General features: G+C 45.1%; 1 protein-coding gene across 2 annotated transcripts in view; it reads right to left on the bottom strand.

The window, feature by feature from the left end:
- Positions 1-19914, bottom strand: part of LOC142579102 (cytochrome P450 2A9-like) — a 51306-nt gene that overhangs the window by 22627 nt on the left and 8765 nt on the right. For both annotated transcript variants that reach the window (XM_075688973.1, XM_075688974.1), the window contains exons 2-3: positions 3254-3496; positions 1014-1138 (exon numbers count right to left, since the gene is read on the bottom strand). In XM_075688973.1, coding sequence (XP_075545088.1) covers positions 1014-1138; positions 3254-3471 — 343 coding nt within the window. In that variant the 5' untranslated portion in view covers positions 3472-3496. The remainder of the gene's footprint in view (positions 1-1013; positions 1139-3253; positions 3497-19914) is intronic.

Here is a 19914-nt window from a genome sequence, read left to right as displayed (position 1 = left end):
GTCGCAACAAAGTTGGTATGGTCGTAAGGTTGGCTGTTCCGCTTACAAGGCGAGTTCCCGTGACTACCGGAAACTCCGTCATGTGTTGGTCGTACCATAGGGCATCCTAGGGGGATGCTTTTTCAACAGGGGTTGAATTTAGGGGCATACTGTAAAGAGGTGTGGAAAGAGGTACTTAAGCAAAAGATCAGGCAGAGCACATCCCCGATATGTCTGTCCATATAAGGAAAGCTTTCTTAGTTTTAGACAACAGTAAATGAAAATGATGTCCGGCCCTTTTTGCGGCACCGAAGAGCGCACGATGATTGCTGGAAGACCAAATGCAGACATAATGAGTAGCAATGACTCTCTCTTTCATTGTGCTAGGTGCCGCCAGTGCCCATCAGTGGCGCAAAAAGGGCCGGCGACCATGCACTCCGACTATCGAGTTCGGATCGCTGAGCACTGTACACTGTGCACAGCAGGTTTCTTAATTTACTTACTACAACCTGTCTATGTTTGGGGTCGTTTCTTTCGGTCTTGCTCTGCAGCAGTCTGAATCTTCTGAAGGGGTGCCATTTACGACAGAGAGGAAAGGTATTCTGCAGCCTTTTTTTTATATACGCCTGATGATGTCAACAGCGTTTTTCGGATTGGATTGTTGCACACAGCGCGTGTTCTGAGTTGTTTAGGTTATGGGACTGCGCTTGTTACAGTTGCAAGACCCCGAGCTGACAATTTTTCGAGCCTTCATATCGCTTCTTGTTAAAAACATCTCACGAATCCCGTGCGTACTATGAGCAAATGTAGCGCAACACCTTCAATGAAACGCCCCAGTTGACCGAGGCTGATTCGATTTTAATGTGAGTTAATGGCGCTTAAAGGGTGCAGGATGTTTGGAGAGAATGGAGTGCGTTCGCAGCCAGTCGATAGCTGCATGAAATGGTTCTGAACTCCCACCAAACTAAGAGCAAGAGGGGAAGAAAGCTTCGATTTGAAGTTCGGATACTAAGGCAAGGTGGCGCCGCTCTTACCTCCATATATTTCTCCCCTGAAAAGCCAGTTCTGGGGACGGTACAGGACCTCTTTTTTCGTGAGAAACTTTTTTATTGACGGGAAGTCGTTCAGTATCACCATGTCTGCCGAACCGGTGCTTATTCTGCAAGAAGGCAAAGACGGTGCTCTTGAGAACTATACAAATCGAGATCACCAGACTTGCGAATAATTAACGAAGGACGAACGCCGTTACATTGATTACCCGAAGACTCATGATGCTGCGCGTGTATAGACGCAACTTTCTGTGTTTTTAGCCTGGCAACTTCAACAGAAAGTTCTACGCTTAGGAATCGCACGATTTCGCTCAAATCTCACAGCATGTTTTCCTCTTGCGCACGTACGCCAACGTGTGCACTGGTGCGGTGCCCAAGACCATGCATGTCAGTGACACCATTTGTTAAAGAGACAAAAACGTGTTATCGCAAGATCTTTTCAGTCAAAGTTTACGCACAGAGCCTTAGGTTTTCTTTTTTTTAAGAAACCGCTACTTCTTAACGACACCACGACTACGTTGTACTTGAGTGAGTGTATTCTGTCACCTATGATTCTTTAACGAGTAGAAAATAATGCAGCCAATGGAAATGAAAGTGCACGAAAAGATAACTTGCTGCCGATGGGAGCTGAACCAACAAACTCCACATGAGGCGTCCGTTGTGGTACCAATTTTGCTACGTCGGCGGCTATCAATTCGTCCACTGATTTCTGTAGTTTGTGCACTCATCCACGAAAACACATCAGTGAGAACAAAGCGGCGTCCAGAAACTGGACAAAAATGTTTCGGCTCTCACTACGCTACGGATGCATTTGCCACTATAGCGAGATCCATCATGCTCTTTCGAGCAATTTTGGAGAACGTCGAGGGCAATGTCTGGTGCGTCTGGCGGGGAATGATCCAGGAGTGATCAGACGGTTAAAAACGACCGCAAAAGAAAGCTACACATTGTACAGCTTCCTAGATTTTAAATAATATCGCGTGATCGCCGACCGCACGACATTTTAGTAACTCATAACGTCGAGAAGCAACAAGCTCGGCAACATTGCGAACAAGCATTGTTTGCGGCGCTCTTCTCTTCAGGAGCGCACATGCCCTCCCTTTCATATCTGTGAGGCCTTATGATTCACAATCAGGCAATTCACATCAGGTGCTGACATATCACCCAGATTTTTTTTCCATCTTAGCTCTATGGCGAATGCGCGTACACAGACTACGAAAGTGGAAAGCGCATCGCAGATGACACATCTTAGTCTTGCATGTATTCTGCATTACACCGTTTTTTTTGTAAACAGGACTCCGGAGATAACTCTAGTAGGGCGTGTATCCTCCTGAATTTAACAGCGTATAGCAGACGACGCTCGAGCTGTAGTAAGCTTTGCGCGTGTGCCCGCGAAATCTTCGATCCCGCCACTCCTCTTAGGAGGAGGAGGCTGACATGCCGTGCGGTCGACGCTTGGTCGATGTTATTAAATATATCGTAGTTTCACCTGGAAAGTGACGCATCTATTGTGATAGCAAGTTGCTAGAGATCTATACGAAGTAAAGATAGTAGCTTTATAGCGCCGCATAAGCTCGTAAAGAGTTGCTTACTAACTAAATTAACAAGCATGATGTCACGCGCACGGGCTAACACGAGTATATCTCACTCGACGACCGCAGACCCTCGCTGTTAAAACGCAGGCGTGAGGAAGAGCGACAACAGCAGCCAGAAAATTGACCTTCATGCTACCTCTTCCTTCAACGTTTACAAAGCGAATATATCACAGCGCGCACGAAGCCATCAGCCTTCGGCGCACCTAGACTCGGTACCCACCCCAGATCGCTTAGAAAATCGGGCCCACGCGGCCGCGCTGAGCCGCCGCCAGAGTAGAATGTCCTCCACTCCTCCCCTCGACGTCTTGCGCACAATTGAAGACCGCGCGCTGCCTCCCCGCCCTCCTTTCTTGTGCGCGCGAGGTCGAGCCACCATCCTTCTCGGCTTGCCCTCGTACGCGTTCACTCGCACCCACCGCATGCGGTGCGCGGCGGCGATATTATAGCACATGAACTTTATACGAAGCATCAGGGCTGTGGTGAAAGCGGCGCTGACAACGACGGTGGAAATGCACCGGAAGGGTCCGCATATCTACCATCCTAACAATATCTGGGAGGCTGCACACGCGACATTATAATGAAGAGCTATCGACGCAAGGCAGTCATTTGACGGAAGTGACGCGAGCGCACCTGTAAACGGGTCCGTACTGCTTGGCCCACTTCATCGCCTGGTTGCAGTGGAAGTCCTTGCGCGTGAACTGCACGTGGCCCACGAGTGGTCGACCGGGCGGACCTGGTGGCAGACGTGTGCCACGTGGCATGCTCCTGCCGCGTAGCCAACTCCGCATGACCAGGTAAAGCAGAGACGCCGCCAGCAGGCTGCCCGCCAGCGTGAACCAGTCCATCATTGTCGTGCGTCCACGAGTTCTGGCTCTGCAATGTAAGCTTAAGAATGTGCACCCTGTATCTGTCGCAAGGACAGAAATAGAGAGGGAGAAAGAAATAATAAAGTAAGGGCAGGGCGTTCAACCAGACGCACGTTCGTTTGGCAGCCGTGCACTTGGTGAAGGGTTAAGAGTTTACACACGACGATCTTGACTCGATCGGACACTAAGCCGCGTGGCGGCGATGTGCTTGTTAAAAGTGATCTAGTTCAAAGAGAGGAGTACTGTAATGAAAACTGGAGAGGTTTGTCTGGCGTCACGTAGAGCATGTGACACCAGGTGGTTGCGATGATAAATGAAATGATATACACAGGGCGTTTGACATTTAACAGCGCATGTAGATGTATAGAGGCCTAGGACGCATCGCTGTTTGTAGACATAGTATACAACTCCGGAAGTGAGCTCAGTTCATTTATTTTTGTTCATTCTCTTGATCCTATTTTTCCAGTGCATGGTAGCAAAAAGAATGTGCACGTAGTTGACCTTACTTTCTTTTTCTTCTTTGTGGTTTTAAGGTTTTCCACAAAGTCATTTGGCTCATTCATAGACTACTGAACGAATAAATAATTACATAAGTTAAAACATCTTGGGAGAAACCATCTCACGATGACCGTCCACGTTATTCTGATTACCTTTCAAGCAATGTAGAAGCACTCAGTATTGCTGAAGGCACCTTTATTTAGATTCCACACGTTCTGAAGCAACAAAAAAGACTTGCCTAAACGTGGCCTCTAGAACGCAGCAAGTTTTGTCCAGCTGACACTGCAGAATTCATTTTCAGCATATCTGACTTTGAATGAACTACGGTGTGATTACATAGTTTTTTCAGGGGCAAAACTAATTTTCGTTCCGGGCCAGGAGAGCGCATGTGCTCATTTTTATCAGTAAATTGCTGCTACGCGACGCGGCTTACGTGCCAAGTGTCTAAAACCGTTCGCTTGTAGAACAGATCTTTAACGTTTTTCCTGCCAAGGGCTGGCCAGGCTCGTCGTTGAAATATGTAACGCCCCTACACCGATGACAAACTGACTTCGTCCGGAGTGAAACCAGGCCCTGCACACTCTCAAATTCCAGCGATCGAAACAGAGGGTGAAAATGGACCGCGGTGCTTTCGAGCCTGAAGCGTGTAAGTGGAGAAACTGTAACTTAGTCGGACAGTTTAATTCGTATATTTATATGTGATGGATTAAATATTCGATTGGATTAAATGTGCCATTTAAGTAAATATGTGATCTGCGGATGTACATACCTCTATGGAAGAGGGTGAAAGAGAGGTGCAAATGAGAGAAAGCCAGGTAGGTTAACCAGAGGTAAAGCCTCCGGTTTCCTACCCTGCACTATAGGGGAAGGGAAAGGATAATTAAACGCGGAAAGATAACCAATAAACATAGTTACTGTGTCATATTTTTTAGAAAATAAGTTGGTCATTGTTTTTATTTGACTTCTGTTATAAAACTCCGTGCTTTATTAGTTGGGTAAAGGTATTAAGACATCCCTGAGATTTAAGGCCCTTAGTGTAATGGCGAAAATTTCGCAATGGATAAAGCATGCCCCTCGTTGAAGGTTGAACTAAAGGCACTAAAAGAGAAACCCTAAAAGAAGGCTGAAGGGGAATTAAGAACGCGTCGCTGTAGTACTGCTCCAGCGACTAAAAAAGTAGATCGTTCAAATAATGACAAAGACACAATGCGTCGAAAAGAAGGGGGCGGACCTTCTAACTCTCACAGTCATGGTGGCCAGCGTCGCCATCGAAATCGTCGGAACAAGTATCTACAAGGACAGCGAGCACACTGGATAGCACTGCAAACACAGTACCTAAACTGGTCTCAGCCAACGATGATGTGCAACTTGTCAATCTTCTGAAGATGCTTGTCGACGTCATCAAATCTCTAATCACCGGTCGTCAGACACCAGCAGCGTCAGCAGCAGAACAACTTTTGGAGGCCGGCGTGCCAGTCCTTGACGGCCTTCACCGGACGTTTTAACTTAAGAGTGGTCTGCAGCCTCGGCCCTTTGGGCTGCAGTGGAATGTCAGGTCGCTGCGACCACGGTCCGCTGATCCAGCTCTTCGACTAATGGCTATGAAGACTCTATCAGGTGTTATAGCGTTTCAGGAAACTAACGTAAGGGAAAAAGAATATCGACTGCCAGGCTTCGTGGGTGTCCACAGTAACACTCGATGCGCGGAACTTGTGGCTCTTTCCAGTGTGTGCACGTGGCGCATACTTGGTGCTGACTTGGATTTCGCAGTTCTTGACACAAACGACATCTGCCATGATGAGTTTTGGTGTACAGGTGTCACTGTGAGCCTCAAAGGTGTGACTGCGACGGTGTAAAGCATATACAACCGGCCCTAACGTTCTTCAGATACCTCACTGCTTACATGCATAATGTTTCGGTGTGGTGCATCGTTTGTGTTATGCGGAGATTTTAATACCCTCCATCCGCGATAGCGTAGCCGTCCCCAAGACAATCGTGGGGCTGAGACTAACGAGCTGATTATCAAGAATTATCTGCAAATACTTAATGACGGTTCACCCACATTTCCAGATAGAGGAAAGGAGCATTCCACCATAGGCCTTACGATATCAACGTAAGATGTGTGCTTAACCTGGTCATGCGAAGCTGAACCATGGGGATCAGATCACCTACCCATTTGGTAAACACAAACACATACCGCGGGCTCCCTGACTGTCGTCTCTGCAGTGACAAATTGGGACAAGGTCCGTCAGCTCATCTTAGAGGCACCATCTGCACCTGTACTAAGACAGACTGTTGAAACTGGTGAGTGAGTGCTTACGAGAAGCTACAGTACAACGACTGCGGAGTATCGACAAACCAATCCCTGATCTTTTGGGGCTCCGCGCATGTCGACGCCGCTTTTATACGGGCACAGCGCCCTAAACGATGCACTGACTGGTCCATGTGTAATCGCATTGATGCAACCATCCGGTGGCATAAAAAACAACTTTGTCGCAAGAATTCGGCAGCCTTATGTAGTTCGCTTCCTACTCAAATGGTTTTCGAAGTGTATGACGCCTACTGAAGGCTCTCCGCACTCCCGAAATCTGCAAGAATCCTACAGCTGTATTCCGCATTGCGACTGGCCAGCCACCGAATTTCTAGCGGAGGCATTTGCAGACTTTTTTGTCTCTCCTGTACCAAGTGACACCACAAATGGTCAGCTTCCTTCGTTGACGGCGGTAACAACTTCCTACGGTCCAGCCTGCCTCAATGACGAAACAAATTTTACTCTTGAGGAGCTCCGACACGTGCTCAGCATCTCCGAACGCGGCACTGTCCCAGGTGGAGACGCTGTGACGTATCAAGCATTGCGGAACATTAAGAGAAGTTTTCATGACCGTATGTTAGACGAGTATATTGAAGTATGGAGAACCAGCGTAATTCCTGGTGAATGAAAATCGTCCGTGGTAATACCTATATTAAAGCCCGGACGATCTTCAAGGCGTTTCATGTCCTACCGGCCAACATCCCTACCTTCAAATGTCATCAAATTAATGGAACGAATTGCCCTGTTTGTCCAAGATGTCAGGCTTGAGAAGATGAAGTTTTTCCCTGATGTCATGATTGGATTTCGTCATCGCCGTTCAGCTGTGGATAGCTTTTCATACCGTGTCTGAGCGCTTGAATTTGCTAGAGGAAAGAAGCACTCCGCCTACATGCTCCTCCGAGACATACAGCAAGCTTTCAACTCGCTTTCGCACAAGGTGATTATTGTCGCTCTTGCAATTGACAGCGGCAATTTCTTACCGTCTGCTCCGTTTTGTGCACAATTTTCTATCGGAGCGCCGGATGAAAGCTCGTGCCGGACGAATAAGAAGTGAATCCCGCACTATGAAGTATGGTGTGCTACACGGCAGCGTTTTATCGCGGCTTCTGTTTAACACCTTACCCGCCGCGCTTCCAAGTCTCTTGCCTCGGAACAATAACTCCTCTGTGAGCATAGCTATCGATGCAAATGACATTGCTTTGTGGATAGGCGGCTCTTCGCAACTTGGTCCGCGGCTTTGCGCAAGCTTGCAAAGAGCTCTGAACGCGACTTCGGAGTACTTGTGCAAAATTGGGCGGCACATATCACTTGTTAAGTTGGCTGCAATAGCATATCACCCTAAATAACGCGGTCATCGAACAATGAGCCGCCTGTACCTTGACGAAACGTCGATAAGCGGGGTGCGACAACATCGTTATTTTATCTTAATGGTGTATGAACGCATCTCCTGGCGTCCTGCCGTTAAACTTGTATGGCACAAATCGCATTTTCTCCTAAGTATGTGGCCGCCTTGACCCGCAGAGGGGCTGGCTGCAACCAAACAACGGCTCTGCAGGTGTACCAGTCACCTATACTCTCAGGCATGATGTATGTGTCCCCAGTCCTGAATGCACCACCTAGTTTGATGGCCGAAATGGAACGAAATCATCGCGTTTGCTTACTGTTAATCCTTGGCTTACCTCGTGAGGCGCAATTTGTTGCATTACTCATTGAAGCGGATCAGTTACCCCTGAGGCTGCAAGCAGACCTGAGAGCTCTACATCATACGGAGCGTCTGCGCCCCTCATCGAATGGTCGCTCACTCCTTGATCATCTTATTCACCGCTCGTTTTCTCACATGGGGGGTGGAGAGAGAGATAGAGAGAAAACAGTTGTTTCAACTGTCGAGAAAAAAAAAATGGCGTCATTATTTATGAACATTGCTGCCATTTCTTAACATGCTGATTCAGTAACACCTCCGCCTCCGAAGGATGTCACCAAATACGTATTCCCTATTTACCTCACAATCCCTGACATAAAAAAAAAGTCTGAAATGCCTGTTTCGGCAATATTTCTTTTTGTTTTGGCTCAGTCTCAGATGTTCGAAAAATTTTCAGATTACCTTCAACTATTTATGGATGCATTTGTAAACAGCGATGGTCAAAGTGACTCTGGAGCTTTTTACTGCCCTTCAACTGAAGTACGACATGTTTCATATACCCCATCCAGCTTCGTGAACAAGTGCGGAGCTTACAGCGATTAATGTTGTACTGCAATACGGGCAAGAGGAATTACCCGCCCCGAAGATTGCCATCGTTACGGACTCCTGCACTTTCCTTAGCAGGTTGCAGTCAGATTGATTATCCATTTGTGTGCAGCATAACTGACTCTGCAAAGAAAATTTCATGCCGTGTGATAACTCTCGTTGCCCAATTAATGGCTACCTTCATACGTGGGGATCACCGGAATCGATCACCGCAGGGATTACCGGATCACCGCAACTACTCACCTAAGGGTTGGCTGTGTGTACGTGTGCGAACGTTTATACAGACAAGGACGTGTAGCCAGTCCGTCGTATGCGTGTTGCGGTTGCGGCGATACACTTCAGCTTCCCGCTTTCAGTACGTCGTGCATGTAGCTATAGAGGGAATACCACCCTCTAGGCCTGCGGTGTACCACGCTCGACGAATGTTTGTACCCGTGTATTGGTTGCACGTCTGGACACGATCAGGCGCATCTCGCTCGCCTCTTTATTTATTGGAATAAATATTGGGAGAGGTTGGCGCCCTTATGGCGGCACCAGCTACTCCTTGTTACTTAGCAAATGAAACAAATTTGCGTAATTAGGGAGAATTATGACAAAATATGGCACTCAATAGTGCACCAGATGTATAAAAGCTATACAGTCTAACAAATACATGAATCGCGAAATGTTGTGCATGGGTTCCAGTACACAATGCCTTATATAAATACAAATATTGTGAATAGCCAAACACAAAAACCATGTAATTACACTGCAGGCACCGAATATAATCACACAATGCGTAAAAATCAGAATCACTACATAAAACAATCTTTAACCCAGAACAACACCCGTATCACTCCTTTACCTTACTTACTCGGATCACCTGAAACTTTATATTTCCCCCAAAAGTTGGTGTCCGCGAAAAGCTTTTTCAAAGCAAGAAGAGCTCTTTTCTGAAGGCACGCAGTTAGCCATGGACCAAGTATATTTTTTGGAGTGAGTGGTCTTCTGTCTAAAAACAACCAATTTGCTTGCAAAACCCTTCGTTGTGGATTGTATTTAGTGCACTCGAGGAGGAGATGATACACATCTTCGTCTAGATGGCCACAAGAACACTGCGGATTAGAGGCACGTTTTATCCTATATAAGAATTGACTCATAAATGCAGTACCAAGCAGCAGGCGGTGCATCAATGTTTCAAGTTTTCTGTGTTCTCTTAGATTCTCCGGCATTAATAGGTTTGTACATGGGTCTATAAAGTATAACTCCGAGTTCACAGATTGCTGGTCAAACCAAGTAGTTTTGCTGAGACGACAGGAAATCTGTCTCAGGATCAGACCGAGTTTACTACACAATAGCGGAAGATTGGTTGTTTCTACGTTATTGTGCGCCCGATTCGCAGCTGCATTAGATATCATATTACCTCTCTTGTTGAATTTAGATGAAAAGAAAAGCAATGGTCCAAATCAAATCCTGAACAGTTTCTTGAAAAGGTACGCAGAATCAGTAAGCAAGTTTCTTCATTTAGTTTTCTTAATGTCACTCTGTGAGAGCCACCTTCCTGCTGAGTGGAAGGTTGCAAAAATAATTCCCATGCCAAAATCCGGGGACACTTCTCGCCTGTCTAACCACCGGCCAATTTCTTTACCATGCACGTGCTGCAAAATACTAAATCACATAATCTTGAAACGACAGAATTCACGGAATCAAACAAATTGATCCATTAAAACCAGCACGGTTTTCGGAACAGTTTATGAACAGTCACCCAACTCGTGGAAACCCTTCACGACTTAACTCAAAACATTATTGAGCAACTACAGGCGGACATAATCTTTATAGATTTCTCTAAAGCGTTTGATCGTGTTTCGCATGTTAAATTGCTTCACAATCTTAACTGCCTGCTTGGCAACGCCCTCTTGTTCGTTGGATCAATGACTTTCTCTCAAAACATTCCCAATACATAGAATACAATGATCACCTTTCCGATGCTGTTCTGCTTTGTCCGGCGTTCCCTAGGGCTGTGTTCCGGCCACACTTCTGTTCTTATTGTACGTAGATGATATAACAAACCAAGTCGACCTCACCATTCGCCTGTTTGCAGACGACTGCATTCTTTATTATACTGTGAGTAACCACGAAGATCAAGCAAAACTGAACAATTCCCTAAATAAGGTAGTGCAGTGGTGTGCAAACAGGCAAATGGTGATATATACCGACAAAGCTGTCTGCATGTCGGTCACAAACAAAACATCAAGTCTGCAGTTCGCGTATGGTTTCGACAGCACTGTTCTGCAAAGCGTCACCCAGTGCAAATACTTAGGCGTAATAATCTCATCCGACATCAGCTGGAATGCGCACATAAATTACGTAGCTGAAAAATCCCTAAACAAACTGTTATACCTCAAACGCACCATATCGCATTTCACCAGCCAAACAAAGCAGCTTACTTACGTCAGCCTTATCCGACCGGCACTCGAATATGACACCATAGTATGGTTTACACATACCAAAAATCATATTCAAACGCTCGAACGCACACAAAGGAAAGCTGCGCGATTTATCTGTAATCATTTTAAACGCACAGGTTCACCAACCAAACTTCTTTCTCGCGCAGGCCTCGCTACCCTAAAAATTCAAGCTAACGTACAACGATTAAAGTTGCTATACTTAGTATTACACAGTGCGCCAAAGTTGGATCCCGCCGCCTTTGTAAAGTACAAACACGCCAGACCGACTCGACATAGCACGCTTTCACGCTAGAAGAATTTTTTTGTAACAACACCCCAATACTTTCCTCTTTTCATTCTTTCCGCGAGCCGTGTGACAGTGGAACTGCTTAAACCCTGCTTTTACTGCCCAGCCCACTTTAGAAACATTTAAAAATAATTTAAAAGAAACAGTCGCGTTCACAACTAAGTTTTTTTTGTGTAAGAGCAGCTCTGTGAAGACCGATATGTTATTCAGTGAATGTAAGTGTCATGTTTTTCTATGCTAACTTTTTTGTTCAGTGTTATCTTGCTCATATTGTACTTTCTTGATAACAATGTGCCAACTACTGTAATAATCCCTATCGGTATTGACAGTATTGTAAATAAATAAATAAATAAATAAATAAATAAATAAATAAATTTCTCTAGCATAACGAGGGCGCGGCTTCCGTCGTTAGTGATCTGCCGCGTGTGGCAGTGTTAACGTGTTGCTTAAAAAATGCGCTAACAAGCGCGCAAATTCATCGCTGCAACCGAGCTGAAACTGGTTCGAGGTCGCCCACGAAAGCGGATTCATTCTGCAGTCGCTGGTGCGTGTGCACCAGTGAGTTAAAAAGGCAGTGATTCGTATTTTCAACTTTTAATTTCTTTGCTTGCGAGGCGGATAAAACAGATCCCTGTAATCATTTCCTAAAGGTTAAAACTAATTATAATTATAAAGTTATTGCTCTTCAAAGGGAAATTCAAACGAGGTTCTTGCTCTCTTTGTCATGTTGACAATATTCCTAGATGGAGTACAGCGTAAATAATAAGTTTTGGCTGTTTCTGCATAACATTTCTGCATTTGCATTTGAGACAAAATAGAATGATTGTGTTTATCGCTAGTGTCTGGCAGAAACAATTGTCTAATCGAAGCTTGGCTAAGCACAGCCCGAACAAGGACACCATTGAAATAAATGCACACGCGAGACAGTGTTGTGTATGTGTGTGCTTTTCTGTCATGGAGCGTTTTGCGCACTGTTCTTAGACAGGAATCTAAAAGTCACCCACGCTTCCGCCATAGTAATAGAGGGTCTTTTCTCTTTCGACTCCAGCTTCCAAGACGCTGCTCTCATTTATTCCCCCCTTTGGACTCTAATGTCTCTGGACTTACACGTCAGCAGTGAATGTGTCACCGCTGAAAGTAACATCAAGGACCAGCATCCTCGCAAGGTATGTTTCTGAACAGTTCGCCTAGAGCCATGATTTGTTCATTCATTGAGCTAACTTTCTTGCAATATTTTCGCTTGCGGGATTGTCATTATTCATTTCTCTTTTCAGGAAAACAGAACAACCTGAGATTATTGGCCTGCAAGCTGCCCACGCGAAGCCATGAGAAGTTCAACGGTCATCATAATGACGACAGGTCCTCTTGAACTATGTGCCTCACCATGAAATGTTTGTAAGTTTACCAGATAGAGAGGTGTGAGTCCATCAGGAACGCATCAGTCTGCAGTTTCGTATCATACCGAGCAGGAATGCTAAAATTTGACATACAATTTTACTTGCTTTGAATGCCGTTTTATGACAAACGAAGGAGTAACATCTTCAGTCCCAACTTGTGTCTTTTCCAGTCATTACAATCATGACGACCAGAACAGAAAGAAGGTCGCAAGCTCATACTTGCTAATGCACAAACTCTGTCATCTGCTCTTTGCAAATCAGCTTGACGGGCAATACCACCAAGTATCACGTGTTCCCTCACAGCGATAATTTGTTACATGAAAATGTAAAAATCAGAAGCGCTCAATGCAACTTTGAACAAATGATACTTCATGCTGACGGAATCTGTGGCAGTCTCTCTTACATGGTTCATCTACAGTTAGCATGAAATCAATAACTAGGCTAGCCCTGTACAGTAAGCTAAGAGATAGCTAGAAAAGGCAAGCTCACACAACCGGCCTACTCCACATTTCCTAAACATGACTAATCACTGGAAACAATGTCTTTCTCTTCAAAATAGTGGATGGCGAACCTGAGCACAGTGGGCTGCCAAAAAGATTTTGACATATATTCGGAGTAACTTTGGCTTAACATTCAGCCAATCCGCAGTGTTGCTCAGTTGAAGTGTTCATTTCCTTGTAACTTCTTTGCTTTGTTTGCATACATAAACCGAAAATTGTTTTTCAACATGAAACCGTAAATTGCATTTTCCAAAGATCTGGGAGTATTTATTGGCCTTGCTTATGTGATTAAATTTGATTTTATTTGATCTTCTTTCTTCACACAATATAGGCAGAAGTCCTTGTAAGCACTGCTATCTACGTAACGTTCTTTGCTTTCCTGTCAGTACTCTGCTTGTGTCAAAGCGTTTACTGCCGCACCTGAACACTAAATGGGCAGCAGAAATATCAAGAGCAGACAATATCTGCTGTAACGTTTAGCATAACGTTTTTTTCTACACTAAGTGCCTCTCGCCAATGTGTTATGAAAGCAATGGGACATTGCAGCCCGAGCTTATTTTGCTTACACTATATCTTTGCCGAGCACTTTTTATGTTTATGTTTTTTAATCTAGCTGAAATCGTCTTACGTGGACAACATACGTATCGTATGAAACATATCAAGCAGTTCTGTACGCAACTGCAGTATGAACGTAGCTAAGCATAAATATCGTTGTCTGAAACTTCGCTTTTGCTGCTTTAGCGGCACGCCTAACAGGATGAGAAAGCTTGGCTTAATTTCAGCTATCTATCCCATTTAATAGATAGCTATCTCTGTTCCTGTATGTTGTAAACTCAGTGACTCACCGCATTAAGTCCACCTGACCTGTGCGAAAATTGTGGGAATGTTACTGCTTCATTCATCATTGCAATGTAAGCTTACTAGTAGCATACCGGAGACTAATATCTGGCTAACCTCTCTGCCCTTCCTCTTCATCTCTCTCTTTCTTGCCAGTTGAGGCATCTCGGTCACTTGGCGACATTATAAAAACATCTGTAGTCATGTTCGCGTACGATACACACGAACGGCGCCCCGACAGCAGTAACAAAACGCCCCAAACCAACGAGCGAGCAGCGTGGCCAGCCTCTACGGCAGCCGCCTTATCGCTCACGACGAAATCATCATGATATTAGTTTTGATTTCGCCAGCATCATCTCCTGGTCGTATATTTTAGTTTGACGACACGACCGTTACTCTTTATTTCCGTTGCACTGTGAAACGTGCAGCTTCCCTTCTCCAAGTATTATAGGTGTTCGGTGGTGAAACCTGCAAACACAAGTTTACCTTCACAGCACATGTGATTTCGGGTTCAGTCATCTTTAGATGTTGCATGACTGGTGATGCCACACAAACAATATATACGGGGTGCTTCTACGAAGGCTCTAAGTAGTATTTAAGAATATATCTTCTTTCAAATAAGAGGACGGTTCTTTCGGAGACAAGGCGTCAGTGGTGGCGACCACGGCGTGATGGAGGATACGTGGTAATTAGCAGCTCATTACCCGAAATCCATAAATAATTTTTAAAATTTCAGTTTCAGCTCACTCATCGTAATTGTAAAATTGAAGCGAACTCTCCGTACAAGATCTATAAGCTTTCGGATCTGGGAAAATGCGATTACCCGCGGAACTGTGGCATGACTAATTTCTGCCATTAGAGCGCGCGAAACCGAAACTGGGAAGCTGCAGTGAGCGCAAGGCCGCGCCCCTCGAGGCGACGTTCTGCTTACGTCACCGAGCAGCGGGCAGCGAGAGCGCTGCGACAGCGAGGAGCACGGAGCCGAGCACGCATGTAACAAGCAGCAGGCTGCCTGCCTGCTGCTGGGTACGTTACACTCGCGACCCACAGACACAACCTCTCAATTTGCACAAACATGTGGATCCACGTGGTGTCGTATTGCGGAACCTCAAACAGTGCTAGATAGCCAAGTACTTGCAAAATGCTTGTCGTCACAGCAGTTCCTACAGTGCGTGGGATCTGCGCAAATTTTTCAGCTAGCATTGCAATTTCGAAGCCCTGCGGTTGACTCTTTATAAACGCTGCAGTTAAGGAAACCTTCAATTTCTTTCGAAAACATTTTTTTTACAACCTTCTCGTAATGTAAGCAGGTTCAGTGATATATTCCGACTCTTTCATTGCGTATATGTTTGTTTGAGCAAACAAAAACAACCGCTATATTTGGGTTTTTTTTTTTTTCTGAGAGTGCTTGGTAGCGAAGTATTAAAGGCAGTTAAGTGGTATATCCAGGGGTAAGCTCGTGGTGTGGTTAGAGTGTCGGGCTGCTAGTTGCGCAGGGTCGCTGCACTGTGACTAAGGAAACCGGGTTCGAAAACGAGCATCGGACATGTAATTTATTGTTCTTCTTGGGGAGCAAGAGCGACATTTAAGGGGCTGGGTAGCGGGCAGTAGCCGCACGCAAAGTGTGCGAAGTAGGCTGAGAATGCTAAACGTTCTAATGGTCGTCATTCAGTGAGATAGCTCAATCCTTCGTTCGTACAGTTAAACGAAGCGCTAGTATTGGGCGCCACGTGAAAGTTTGGCGGAAACTTCCAAATAAGCTGTGCTAATACCGACTGCGCTCTACGAAAGTGCTGGCTCACACAAGACGGCTTCACTGGAGGAGGTAAAACTGTCACTGACAAAGTATCATAAGTAGCAGGGTATCTATAAATAAAAAAAAATGAACAGCGCCTGGAAACGGTTTTTGTATGTCTCGCATTCTTGTCCCGTTTCCTGGCTCTGTTATATTTAAAATTTAGAAATATGTATCAACTAGTTCAGCAACGAACACTAATGCAGCAGGGTATACTGAGTTAGTCGGTATACAGGTTCATGTACTCAGGAAAAGAACGTGCGCCCAACCACGGTTTAGCATGAACACGGCGTCACACGGCTGCCAATTACGTCTGAAAATTCAAACGCGCGTTATTGTGCTTCATGTGTGCCGTGTTTAAAGCGCGTATTTACCATCACTTGGATAATACGAATATCCTTTTGCGTGACGAGTGTTTGCTCGCTCATATCTCTGCGAGCTTTTATCTGGCAGCTATTTTTCGCGTGCTTTGTTACCCTACACTTGAGTACGCTGTCAACGCGGCCTTTCGTGTCGCTTTCAGCACGCGTTCCCTAGTGCCCTGGCCCGTTTACCAAAGTTAAGCGTCGTGGTACACATACTTGATTCGCTCACGCAAAATTTTAAACCAACATGTTTATATTCCGTAATATATTCTCCATTGTTAATTCCATGGATGATTCTGAATCTTCGCAGTACTCGGCATGGTGGATATCGGCGGCCGAATTACCAAGGCATTTCATTCAGAAGCTCTTGTTGCCGTTGGCTGGGGGTCTTCGCGAATTGTACGTCCAACACGGCTAGCGGGCACTTTCTTTTGCGAACAAATTAGGCGTGAGAACATTCATTTGCCCCATAGCTTCGGAATGCTCCGAGTGAAGACAAATTAATATTAGAGGTTTATGCCACAGGAAACAAGAATTTTTCACAGCTATCAGGCTACTCAGAGCATTTATCAATAGGCGGTGTAAAGCTATCGAAACGTTTTGAAAACAGTGAGCACTTTCAAGACATGTAGTAGCATCTTCCTTGCCTCTAGCGATGTTATCTCTCATTTTCTCGTTGACGAGGGGAAAGAAATAAGAGCCCACTAACATAAATACTGTCGTCCTTAATAAAGTTATAATCAGTCGTTCCACATTGCGTCCCACAGTATAACCTTGGTTCGAAAAGAGTTAAAATAATAGCATCTGCATCGCTTTTTCATGTTTTCATTTACGAGAGTCATTTCTTTCCACCGGGCTTCCGAATCTTTCAGGGCGGCACTGCGAAAGCTCTCAATGCTCTAGAACGACACTATAATCGCAACTTGTCAGTTATAATCAGACTTGTACGTAACGAATGACATCTAAATAATTACTTTTTTTGCTATTTTTGTAATTTAACGATTACGTTGTTTGGATAGGAACGCTCGCTGTAATTCAGTTATTTTTTTTCAGTAACCAATTAGATGTAATTACATGCAACAAGCAATCACAGGCCGATCAGCTTTGAGTACTTAAATTCATCGGGAAATACAGTGTCGTAAGGAATCAAAAGATGAAAACACGCTCCTGAGCCACACCTTTTTACAATGAGCGTCCTCCGGCTACGCTTCGTTCCCCTGAACATGCTAGGATTGCAGATTTGTGCACCTCTCTTGGGAGTCTAACCTCGCAGCTTTTTCATTATGATAAATCACTCTCCCTCTACGGGAAGTACACTTAAGAAGCCTGCATAAGTGGGAAGAGCTACTACCCAGTTCTTCTTCGCTTAGCGCATTCTATGACGTCTTTGATACAGGGAGAAGTTCTTGGTCGTTAAAGCCTTAAATTTCTATCTTTATGATATATACGTGACCAATGTACGCTTACTTTTGCAATTGCAACACATGAGCATACGTTTAGAGCTGAACAAAATGCCGCGATATATTAAATTACATTGAATATTTCGCCATCTGTTCAAGAAATATGAACGTTGCTAGTACCCCATACAATTAGTCCAAGTCTAAATGGCTAACGAGTGAAAGACGCCGCAAGGAGGTCCGCTAGGTGCAGACCGACAAATATAAAGCGAGCTTCGTTGGGCAGGTAGCGATGACCACGTCGGACGCTGGTGCCAAAGAATGGGATATGTACGGCTTCTTTTCTTTAGTTTTTCCCTGGCCCCGTTGGGTGGTGGTCAAAGCATTTATTAATTCTTGAGCCCTATGATTACAGCTCGCTGATGGGTCGGCTCGCTTAGGCTGGCCGGGAGCTAGTGGCTCTCAGCGACCCTTAGAGCCCAGCCCACTGCTGATTTTGTGCAGCCGGGTTTGAGCTGGACACCCCGATCTCCATCCCTCAATGTCGGTGAGTTGCCATTCGTAAGGTGGCTGGAGCTCAGAGCAAATGTAAAGGATACGGTGAAAGTCATCTCTGGGCGCACCACAGAGGTTGCATTCAGAGGAGAAACGTCCGGGGTGGATAAGGGCGCACTTTTAGCCACGGAGCGATGCCCCTCACAGAGGACCTAGACGTGGGCATCGCGGCAATGAGTAACCACCGTCTAGCGCTCACAGCCTTCATAGGTTACAGCAGAGCCCTTGCCTCCAGCACTCACATCAGGTGTGTTTTCATTGTCGCTGCAGGTGTTTTTTAAAACAAAACGAGGGAATATTTACAAAAAAAATGTTTGAGAAAGCAACTGTTAGCGCAGACAATATGTGAAGGGCTGCAGTTGACAGCCCGGAAGAGCCATACCAGCTGGTTCTATTAACTGTAATTGCGCAATCTTAATAAATGTAGGGAGGAAAGTGACGTTAAAGCAATCGATTACTTTTTTACTAATCGTTCAATTACGTTGATGGGGCAGTAACTGCTAAGTGTAATCAATCACACCAGTAATTGTGATCGGTTACGTTATTCTTTATTCTTTATTCAGACATATCCCCGCTTAGCCCGAAAGCGTTACAGCAGCGGGGTTACAAACCTGAAAAGAACACATCTTGATTCACACTGCACACCTGTCCACATGACAGTCGATTCCACTGAACGACAGTTTTAACAAAAAAAAAAAGAATTGGCATGCAGGCCCGTCCTAGCCCGGTATTCTGTAATCTTGCACTGGTGGTCAGTGCATGCCGATATATAGTTTGGCGGTTTTAAGTACATTTCCCTATAAATTCCAGTTTTGTTATGATAGATCTCATACAGAAACTGTAGCCACAGTTTCTTTCGGCGAAATGACAGGGATTCCCAGTTGGGCTCTTTTTTTATTGCTGTGCAACTGTACTTCCTCCCGTACCTACCCGAGACGAACCTGGCTGCTCTGTTTTGTATCTTTTATATATATTTTTGGGACCCGTCACAGACATATCTGTGACGGGTCCCAAAGGGTACAAGCATATTCCAAAATAGGTCGTATACAAGTTAGGTATGCCGTGCTTCCAAGGTTAGAATTTGCTCATCTTAAATTTCTTTGAATGTAATTCAAAGAAACTGCCGCTTTGCCAACCACATAGTCCACATGTTCCCGCCAAGAGCAGTCGCTCGACAGCATCACGCCCAAATATTTAGTCATGGATTTATTACTTAAAATATTATTCATTATACAGTAGATGGCATCGATTACATTTTTCTTCTAAGTAAACTGCACATGAACGCACTTACCCGTATTCAAATTCATTTTCCACTTATATAGAGTATTCCAAATTTTACATTTTCCACATTTTTCAATTCTTCAACCTGTGTGAGTCTGTTCACAATTCATTGGTTAATTCATGGATTTAACTTCCCAAAGCTTGAAATACGCCGTGTGGTTTAGGGCTTCGGATTAATTCTGATCACCTGGGGTTCTTTAACGCGCACCTATACGTACACACACTTTTACGCATGTCCCTCCCACCGAAATACTGCTGCGGCGGCCGGGAGTCGAGTCCGCGACCTTGTGCCCAGCAGCAGGACGTCTTAGCCACTGAGCTGTTACCGTGATCGGTTTGCCAGTTATAGTCGAAACAGGAGCGATGGTAAATGGCAGAAGGGCTCACGTTACCGGTACCTCAGGAGACCCTGCTGAAGAAGAGCCCTAAATACACCATGTTCCAAGGCGGATCGAGTGTGTTTTCTCTTTATCGGCGGCTGATGAGGTCAGCTTGAGGCGATGACTGTCCG

This window comes from Dermacentor variabilis, chromosome 4 (assembly GCF_050947875.1).
Source record: "Dermacentor variabilis isolate Ectoservices chromosome 4, ASM5094787v1, whole genome shotgun sequence".
NCBI lineage: Eukaryota > Metazoa > Arthropoda > Arachnida > Ixodida > Ixodidae > Dermacentor > Dermacentor variabilis.
This window is presented reverse-complemented; position numbering and strand designations above follow the sequence as displayed.